This window comes from Leptinotarsa decemlineata, unplaced genomic scaffold (assembly GCF_025532065.1).
Source record: "Leptinotarsa decemlineata unplaced genomic scaffold, Ldec_3_MD MMD2_tig00078422_RagTag_RagTag, whole genome shotgun sequence".
Taxonomy (NCBI): Eukaryota; Metazoa; Arthropoda; class Insecta; order Coleoptera; family Chrysomelidae; genus Leptinotarsa; species Leptinotarsa decemlineata.
Window position 1 is genome coordinate 15,977,563 of NW_027412747.1, and position 11,097 is coordinate 15,988,659.

The following is an 11,097-nucleotide window of genomic DNA, read 5'->3' on the forward strand; positions in this document are numbered from 1 at the left end:
GATAGTGTTGATGAAGGCACTGTTCGACGTTGGTTTGCGAAATTTTGTTCCGTAGATTTTAGCCTCGAATATGAGCGTCGAAGTGGTCAACCGACAATCCAGAACGAGGGTTTGAGGACCCTAGTGAAGACTGACCCATCACAAGCGGTCCGTGGAATTGCAAAAAAACTGAGCGTTAGCTCTCATGCGGTTTTTGATGGTTTGAAAAGATTTGGAAAGTTCAAGCACGATTTGAACTGATCCTCACGATTTGAACGATCGAAAGAAATTGTCACGTTCGAGGTATGTTCTTTGCTTTTCTGCAACCAAAACGAACGATTTTTTTTTAATCGGATCGTCACGTGTGGAGAAAAGCAGATCCTATTACGACAACAGGAGTAGTTCAGGACAATGGATAAGGTTTTTGGCTTCTACCTTCTTTTGTTTTTGTTCCGGGCCGTGACTGGAATGTTTTGTTTGGATATTATTTGCTGATAACAAATCGATTTGGATCTTCAATAGGCTGATTTTTTGATTTTTTCTTTGAGTTCTTAGATTATGGCATCCTTCTGCTTAAGAATGTATTTGATCAGCACTGGATTGGATTTACACTCACTGGTGGAGATTTCGTCAACTGTATGATAGAAAACATCATCCAATTCAAGACTTGGTGATTCCATAACCTCATGCAGACACACTGGATTTTTCGTTAGGAGCGATTGCCTCCAGCACCTCGGATGAAAATTATGCTTACACTTGTTGCAGAGTATTTTGTTCTTGATTATATTTCTGTTGCACTGTTCACAGATTGGGAAATTTTTATTTTCAATGGGAGCATCTGAACACGAACTTGAGCCGGCGGCCATATGTTTATTCAAATAATGAGGGTAACCACACAGAAGCATGTAAAATTATTAGGTATGATTATTGATGACTCATTTAAATGGGAAAATCACATGGCACTTCCAAAAGACAAAAACCCTCCTAAAAAAAAGACCATGGTTACTGTATGGTGGTTAGCAGCTGGTGTGATTCATTACAAGTTTCTGTAACCGGGCCAAACCATCACAGAAGTCCCCTTGCGAGGAAATGGACTAAATGTACCGTAAATTGCGTCAGCAGCAGCCGGTCAACTGAATTGATCAACTTGTGTTAAATTGGCAAAAGTGCACTGTAGTGTTCGACCGAAAGTTCGGTTTCGGCAAAAAAACGGGTTTCGGTTTCGGCGGTAAACCTGCCGAAACTACGACCGAAACTGCATTCGGTAGTTCCCGCGCTGTGATCGGTCATGTTCGGCGAGTTGAATTTCATACAAATAAACACCTCACCTATTTTAAATATTTTCAAGGTTCAATTAATATTTTTTCTCAAACAAGGGTTTGTTAGGTTAATTATCAATAAGTAAAAATGTCGAACATTGCATAACGTTGAGATTTAAAGATAAGAAAATTAAGACTGACTGATTGTTATTACGTTTTCTTTGTTTTTCCATCAAAACATAATCCTTGTAAGGAAGTTTTGGTTTCGGCCGAAATTGAGACCGTTGCTGAAATTCGTTTTCGGTTTCGGTCGTAAAAACCAGTTTCGGTCGGACACTAGTGCACTGATTGAAATGACACTTATTTCGATTAAATTGAATAAGTATTTACTGAGATATCACAATTCAAAGTAGACTCATGAAAACGGACAAAACTTTTTAAACAACCTACTATGATTTAGAACAAAGAATTTCTACTAATGGTATTAAAATGGTTCACCAATTACCTCACATATCGGAAGCAGCTAGTTGAATATAATCAAGTGACATCCAGTACTTCAAATGTAATTTCAGGAGTCCCTCAAGGGTCAGTATTGGGTCCACTGCTATTCTTGCTGTACATAAATGACATTGTGATGCATGTTGAAAGGTGTATGATAAAACTGTTTGCCGACGACACTATATTATATTGTTCTGAGACACCATATGAAATCTCAAATTCTCAGCACCTCGTCTACTGGATGGAGTGACATTTTTGTTGTTCGCTCCAAATTAGGACGAGGAATGTCATACTCTGAAAGAATTTCTATTTTCAATTATGGAATATCATTGACTTTAGGTCAATGATGGCCACTATCTTGCACTGACGAGTGGCTAAGAAGTCCGAAACCGGTCTGTAAGTGTGCCCGTTCCAAAATTGAAGATCGACTCTTTCAGTTGTATTGCCAATTGCATATGTAGGAAATTTTCTGTGAAGATTCCTGCACTGACGCCTGTCGGATATAATCCAACGCCGTTCGTGATATTAGCCAGGGTAGTAGTTGTTTTCTGATAGGCGTCAGTTCATTTACCCTACTGTGTAGGTATATCCGAGGCTTAAACATTTAAAGTTCATTTCTTTAGATTTGTTTACTGCCTGTCTTCAAGCATCGCCCACTGACTAATAAGAAAATCTCAGATTGTTTAAACGAGGAACTATCAAATATAAACGAGTGGTTATGTGACAACGGCCTTAAGTTAAATGTTAATGAAACAAAACACATGTTAATAGGTAGCAAATATTGATTAAGACAACTGCAAGATGAACAGCTGTCATTGAATATTTATATTAATAATGTCATCATTGAGAGGGTTGCAACTTTCAGATATTTGGGAGTGGTATTAGATCAAGAATTAAATCTTAATGCGCACTGTAGTTATTTTCAGAAGAAAATAGCCACGAAAGTTCATCTTTTATATAGATTGAAAAATAAAATAAGTGAATATGCAAAATTAACAATATATAAATCAATAATAGCACCCCACTTTGACTATTGCAGTACATTGCTCTATTTTGTAAGCAATGAAAATCTTAATAGACTACAGAAACTTCAAAACAGATCCATGAGGGCAATATCAACTTGTAATAAACACACATCTGTGAAATACATGTTGGAAACACTGTCATTGATGTCTGCTAAATAAAGGATAACACTGAATATGCTAGTATTTATATTTAAAATTAAACACAATATGTTGCCAAATTATCTGAGCGATCAGTTAACCTACACAAGTAGTATTCGTACACACTCCACTAGAAATAGAATAGGAAATTTGTATATCAACAGAGAGCATCTAGGTTGTGACTCTGTGTATAGTTCTGGTCTGATTGAATTCAATAATTTGCCTAGTCATAAAAAAAGCTGTGATTCAATAAACTCATTCAAAAGAAAATGTATTGAATATATTTTAAGTGATAGTCACCAATGATTTGTGTTGTTTTCTTGTTTTTACAATGCAACTTGTCTCTATTTTTAAATTTTTTGTTTTGTATTTTATACATGACTGACTGTACAATGACGAGCATTATTTGCTAATAAAGAGTGATATACAACCATCTGTTAGTTCAAATTGGAGCCTAAAAAGAAAACATTTGTGATTCGACTACAACACCCATAAGTATCATCAGCAGTGCTGGGCTGGTACGAAAGTATTGTTGGACTAAACTGTTCTTAAAAGACAATTCTGAGTAAAACAATGACACCTCTCGCCTTACAGATGAAGACAGGGGACGAACAATGTTCGGCAGTCAATGTCAAAGCTAGGCCTTGGACTGCCTCGTTTATTTTTGATATTTATCTGTTGAGTTTTCTATTGATCCTATAGATAACTTTTTTGTGAAGGGAAATGTCATTGCCTTCACTTACTCATGCTTGTTCTTCAAGATCAGTTGAGTTCAGAAATGCATTCGTGGTTTGGCCCAGCCTATGGCGGGTCATAACAGTACTATCTCTAGGCACCAGGCCTTTGAGAGCCTTGTTTATCCTTAATATTCGTGGATTGAATCTCCTGTCAGTCATGAAGGAAGATATCAACTTTTCGAACCTGCGATTGGTTATTCAGGATATCCAAAAATTGAATAAATAAAAGCAATAGTTAACTAAATTCTATATATTAAAAACATTATCCAGTCATTCTTGCTACAAAGGTATTATCCTCATTAACCACCGCTTGAGTCCCGGGAATCCTTGCACCATTCTGAAATGAATAAATGAGTTAGGTACTTTTATATCTCTCCACCCTTTCATCTCTTGCGGATGGATTATTTCAACTGCAGCTTGTGCAAGTTATCATTTTTATATTGATCACAATGGTTTTATTAAAGGAAATGAATCTTCCATATTACTACTTACCAATAGCCTTGCTCTCTCTTCGAGCAATCCATATGCAAAATGATTCAAAATCAAAGATCTCGGTAGTGAAACTCCTTGGAATCTATAGATGGGTGCTCCCGGAATATCAGTATCCAATTTTATGACATTGGCAACAGTTATTCTACCCAAGTGATTTGTATTTGGTATCATGGGCCCCTTCGAGATATCTATGTGCTGACCAGCTCTGTAAAGAGTAACCTTATCCCCATTGTGCTCTGCGATGCTAGGGATTTGTAGTGTTTTGTGAGGGTTGTTTTTGAAAATATCGAAAGCAATTTCTTTGGACACATCCAAACATTCCAGGGGGAACTCTTTCTGGGACAGTTTTATCATTTCTATGGAGAGTACTTTGAGCTCTGCAGTTGTTGGTTTCCAATCATCTAGACTCAGCTGTACATCGTAAACAAAGCTTCCAGATTTCACTACAAATGAAATGAAGCTCATATTTATTTGTATTGTTTTCATCAAGTATAGGCTAATTCTATCACATAGTATATTCAAAGCAATGAAGGATAGAGATGGGTGGACCTTAAGTAAATGTCGACTGCGTAAATCACAAAATTCTCTTGAATCAATTGGAAATGTATGGTTTCAGAGATGTAGCGTTGAAATGGTTTCATTCTTATTTGTCAGATCGCACCCAGTCTGTATTAGTTAATAATAAGAGATCTGAATCTCGGTTGGTATCTTGTGGGGTTCCGCAAGGTTCAGTACTAGGTCCACTACTGTTCCTGCTCTTCATAAATGACCTATCTCTCATCAATACGAAAGGAAAAATAACTCTATTTGCTGATGACACTACTATTGTTTGGCACTCAAAAGACAATACTGAACTATATAATAATATATCGGTTGATCTAGACATCGTTGAAAAGTGGTGTGATGCTAACAGACTGGCATTCAATACCACAAAAACCTGCATACTAACCTTTAAATGTATATTAAATGAAATTTTTCTAGGGAATACTTTAATTAGCTCCGTCTCATCAAGTAAATTCTTGGGTTTGCATGTAGATAATAATCTATCCTTTGATATCCACATCTCTAATCTATGTAATAGGATGGCTTCGGGATGCTATGTTTTAAGGGTTATTACCAGAGAGCTTAACTTGCAAGCTGCAAGAACAGTCTATTTTGCGGTAATAGAATCCCGCCTAAGATATGGAATTTGCTTCTGGGGTAATGCTTCTCAGTTCTTGTTACAGTCTGTGTTTATCTTACAAAAGAGAGCGGTTAGATATATTTGTAGGGCAAAACCGAGAGATTGCTGTAAACCCCTGTTTATTGATCAAAAAATCTTGACTCTGACATGCATTTTTATCCTTGAAAGTGTGTGTATGATGCACAAAAAATGCAGTGATTCAACAGTGATGCAGTGATTCAACAAACTCTTATAATACTAGGCATAATAGCCACTTAATAGCACTACCCATTCCTAAAAGCGCATTAATAAAAAAATGCATAGTATACAATGCAAGGAACATGTTCAATCATTTGCCAGTATATCTTCGCTCCACTTCTTCATATAAAAATTTTCGAAGTGCTGTAAAATGTTTTTTGCTAAATAAAGCTTTTTATACTTTAGACGAATATTATAATTAAGATTTTGACTAACATTGCAATCACTTGTATACGCACTTTATATTATTTTACTTGGTTTTATTATTTTAAGGTGTTTATTTAATTTTGAATTGATCCCTTTGTGTTACATATGTATATATATATATATATATATATATATATATATATATATATATATATATATATATATGTGTGTGTGTGTGTGTGTGTGTGTGTGTATATATAGATATATGTGTACATATATGTGGACAATAAAGTTCTTTCTCTCTCTCTCATGGTATAGATATTGATATGCATACTATTTTAACAGAAATATTTTAATGATCACAATTGAAATTAGAAAATTCAGATGTAACCGAAGAGACATCATGCTTTGATAAGCTTTATGACTGACATTTCGTCCACTATTGCGGTATACATTACCAAAGGCGATGACGTAACAGTCGAAGTGCTCAAGTTGTTGTCTCCGGGTTTATCATGCCCTAAAGAAAATAACGCCGGCCGCCACTGGTAGCCATAAACCAATTGTGACGTAGCTGAGAGCGCGCGAATGTTCGATGTTCGCTGCCGTTCTAGTTGTAGCGAGAATAATGCTACCAGCTCCGATTGAATTCCGAGAGATGTTCCAGCACCTTCAATTGCCAAATATAAGCGCCATCCACCCGCCCATCGAGACAGTCAAGTGGAAGTTACAGTGCGGTATGCGGAGCGATCTAGTAAGGCGATAGACATTCGAATAATAGTTGAAGTTTTAGTTGAAGTGTTTGTTGTATTCAAAGTGAAATAAAGGTAAGTTTGAGTATTGTTCAGTGTAGTCCATTATTAGTCAACCCACGGGGAAAAACGTAACATTATCATAGGTAGGCGTGGCTTAGTTCCTCTTAATTGGATTACTTGACCTTGTTTGTGTATAATTAGGGACAGGTAGCCATAATTTATTGATGTTCATTGCCTTTTCTTTTCTATTGAAAATATACATTTGATTTTTAATTTCTGTTGCCTTTCTATCGAGTATTACTGTATCTTTGAATCAGATAATGTTTGTGCCTTCTTTCAGAGAGCATGTTCTGCTACAGCTGATTTGTCGGTTTGTCCGAGGCGACAATTTCTCTTGTGTTCAAAGAGACGGGTACCTATACCTCTTTTATTAATTCCAATGAAGACTGACCCACAGCTGCAAGGAATCCGGTATACCCTGGGTGTTGCTAAATGTAGTTTCAAATGTTCATTATATTCACATAGTTTAATAATGTTGTAAGATATTTAGCAATTTATATTTTTTATTAATTTTAATTAACTCGCTTTTATTAGCTTCACCTGTATGTATGTATATATGTATGTTTGTAACTCTCAAGCTCGGGATCTGTATTTGACAGAATTATCGACATTATTGCTTGATCTATTCGAGGGCAGATGGCGCTGTACATAGCCTCCTTGATATATCGACATTATTGTGATATTGAGAAAATCAGCTCTAGCCGAGCATGCTCTCAACAAAGAAGGCACTCACAAAATCTCATTCAAAGATACAGTAATACTCGATTAAACTAAGAGCAATAGACATTCAAAAACACAGGAATAATTTCAATAGAAAAGAAGAGGCAATGAACATAAATAAAATTTGGCTACCTGTTCTTGATTATACACAAACAAGGTCAAGTAATCCAATTAAGAGAAACTAAGCCGCACCAACCTATGATAATATAATCAGTGACAAATTCCAGCATTGCATTTTCTGCCTTGGGAACAATTCCAGCACTTCGGCTGTTACTGATTGCCTTTGATAATGTCTACCACAGTAGTAGACGAAACATCAGACATAAAAACCTGCAGACCACGGCCAAAAAACAAGAAAATTGATTTGATACAATAATATGCTTTATTGTCTTGTATGATTAATAATAATTACATGTTTTGTTGAAAATAATTTGGGTGAAATAATACATTAGTTGTCTATCTGTTATGGATGTATTTATTGGTTCTAATATATCTGCAGAGAAAATATTATTTTTTAGTAACATTTTTGCATTTCATTACATCCATCATCAGGATTCAAAAGTTAGTTCTTCCACGTTATATTGATGAATATGGAAACAAAAATAATATAAGCTCTCAAAAGATGCATTTACTATACTTGAGAATAAACAAACCACACGGAGAGCATTACACAAACAGGGTGAAAATGTGTCATTGCTATATATTTTGCTCCTTATGTTTAGTGTTTGTTTTCATATTTAAGAGTGTAACATGCATTCCGTCTTTACCTTTCTTTTGAATTTAATTTCAAGTTAGTATTATTATTTACATTTTTCTCACCCAAGTGTTTCCTGAAAGCATTTCCTTTGTATTGGACTTTTAATATTTAGACCGCAATACTACTGTGCTTGCCCCATTTGTGACTATATCGCGCACCCCCGTTCACGATATTCATGGTCAGGAGAGCGAGAGAAGAAACAAATAACTTGAATGCTCAAGAGCTGCTCAAAATAACACGAAAGTCCAGCATTCGAATTAATGTCACAGGAAATATAGTCTGCATACATTGATACTCAACAACATGAGAGAAATAATTCTTCGTCCCTGACGATGTTGAATGTAGAAGATAAAATATGACAGGTTGGCATGAGAACAATATTTTTTTATAAAAAATTGTTGGCTCAGCAAACCACTTTGAAACCTATCGATACTCACCATTTGGACTTGGAAAGCTATGTAAAGAGAGGGAAACATTATCTTTGAAAGCATTTGAGATAACAGCCCCCAATAAGAAACTACAACTCCTCCAGTAAGTTTTGTTCACCGATATTGGATTTGGTAGATGATAATGTAGTAATTCTAACTTGCAAGAATCAGGAAGTGGTTTGTGGACGTGCCATAAGGTTTCCCCATTGAGTAGGGCTACTACACATCTTTTGCGAACAGTATCACCCAAATCTGAAATTCAAAGAAACTATTTAGACACATATCTATATCAGCTACAAATTTTACTTTCATATACAAACCAGCAAAAATAATAATAACTGTTCATTACCTAACTAAATAAAAGATAAAGAAATAAATTAGTACAATCATTTCTGTATTAAAGTTAACAAGCATCAGCTTCAACATATTTTGACAGAAAAAATTAAACAATCTGTTGTTTCAGAACTATGAAATAAAATCGATTCACTTCTGACCAGAATTCCTTGTCAACTTCTGCGAACATTTTGATTAAAATACTATAAATACTAGTTTGGGGCATATTTTTACGAAAGATTAATTTTTGAGAAAGAGAGATTTAGGCTTTCTACTTTTCCATTCTTGTACAAAAAATGTGGGAATCTTCCAAAGAAAGGAAGGAAGCAATCAATTTCAAAAAATTAACTCTATAAAAAAATGTGTAGATCAGGCAAAGAAGTAACTTTCATACATAAACTGGAAAAAACACCCAATCAAAACAGCTACTATCATATAAACATTGAATTACACAAAAGAAATATACTTTCGAAACAAATACTTTTATATGAACACTGAATTATAGAAAAACCACTTTTCTCTATCCAGTTTGTGATCCAAACATTCATTATGGAATTGAATCAGATATCATTTACAGGATTGCTACACATTATAGTAAATGAAAGAGGTAAAATTTCACTTACATGGAACACTGTCATCCTCACTGGTGGACATCCGATGTTTGGACGTAAGAACTTGCCTTATCGTTTATTCAGCACCAAATCTGGATAACATTATAAGAAGCACTCGATTCATTCATAAAATACAACTTTATGTCGCAAATGAGTTCAACCCACTCATGTCATTGATGACAGTATGTAATGATATTCATTCACTTATTTGATTGAATTCCAGCCATAGGAATCTTGTTTAGGGTATAATTTCAGGAGAGAATAATTTATGGGAAAGGTTTTGGCATTTTACTTCTCCATCTCTATACAAAAAATGTGGTAATCTTCCAAAGAAAGGGAACTAACGTTGCAGAATCTGATTCTTGCATCATCTATCAACATGTGCACAAAGTTGGGTGATATGAATGATTTCTAATATACTTATAGAGTTTTATATCTGTCTTTGTGACAAAAAAAAACTGTGGTACGACTTTGTTCAAACTGAAAAATCAGAAGAATTCAAAGGTGAATTATTGGTGATATTTCAATTCAATTATTCAGAGAATTGGTTCAGGAAAGTAGATAATTTTTGTGTAATTTTATACCTTCTTATTCTTTTACATATCAATTGAAAAGCAGATAACTGAAACAATCACAATAAAGGAGTAAAAAGAAAATAAAAGCTTCGATGAAATGTATGTCACCATATCAAACTTACGTTTAGCACAATCATAAGGGGTTGACACATTTTTATTCATAATCAGTGTTTCATTTTTAGGTGTTCCTTCATAGTTAACTTCTATTTTTTCAATACGTCCTACTGACTCTCTCTGTCTCTTCTGCTCAGAGTCAAATAGTTCATTTTGTCTTCTGCAATCGTCGGAGCCATTAGTAACAAAGTACCCTATAAATAATCCAGGTTTACTTCAAATAAGTCAGTTTTGTGAAGTTAAATACAAACTTTTAAACAGATTTATGAACTGTGCATTATTTTTTCTAGAAAATTTGGTTAATGTCGACATTTTGTAAAACTGAACCGTATGTTTTTTGAATAACTGTTAATCTTTGAAATTATTTGAAAAGATTAATTATCTGGGAAGGTGAAATTATTTGAATTCCTTCTTTAAAAACATCTCAACATTGTTAACCTAACTTCAAACTCTTTGAGGTTTAGACCTCTTCTTCTTCTTTATGTCTATGCTATCTCTTTAGAGGGTTTGTATTCGAGAGGGCCATTGTCAGAAAGTGGAGATGCATAAAAAAAGAATTGTCAAAGTAACATTTTGTATTGGCATTTCAATCAAATAAAAAATTTCAAATTGAAAGGGGTATATTTTTAGGAGAGATTGATTTTTGGGAAAGATCGAGAAATAGAAATCAAAAACCATTCTTCCCTGAAAAATTTTCTAATTTTATTATTTAAAAAATTCTGTAGTTAAAGTATTGATGACCAAAATGATTATTTATTTGGAATATAATACTAGATCGAAAGTGAAAGACATGATAGTTGAATCATGTAATATTTGTGTAAAATATTGGATTGACCTACATAGTTTTTTCGTTGAAATCCACACCTCGCAAAGTGAGATTAACTCTGCAGTATCTAACAAATTCAAGTGAATCAATAGTACAGCAGGTCGGTTTTATTTTTACAATCTATCATCATGGTGAACTCTTGATATTTAGTTATGTGAAACTGGGTAAACCTATAGGAATACATACGCATACATGTATACACAATTCTCATGTATTCAGATTCCCA

The 11,097-nt window shown here is 34.5% G+C and overlaps 1 protein-coding gene across 1 annotated transcript; it reads right to left on the bottom strand.

Annotated features, from left to right (window-relative positions):
* Positions 1-3,871: 3,871 nt before the first annotated feature.
* mRpL39 (mitochondrial ribosomal protein L39) lies at positions 3,872-10,516 on the bottom strand. The gene is made up of 5 exons (XM_074186032.1): positions 10,297-10,516; positions 10,054-10,239; positions 8,422-8,664; positions 4,129-4,571; positions 3,872-3,973 (listed from the first exon to the last, which is right to left on the bottom strand). Exons 1-5 carry the CDS (start codon positions 10,355-10,357, stop codon positions 3,899-3,901), a joined length of 1,008 nt encoding a protein of 335 aa, XP_074042133.1. The 5' UTR covers positions 10,358-10,516; the 3' UTR covers positions 3,872-3,898.
* Between the last annotated feature and the right edge of the window lie 581 nt (positions 10,517-11,097).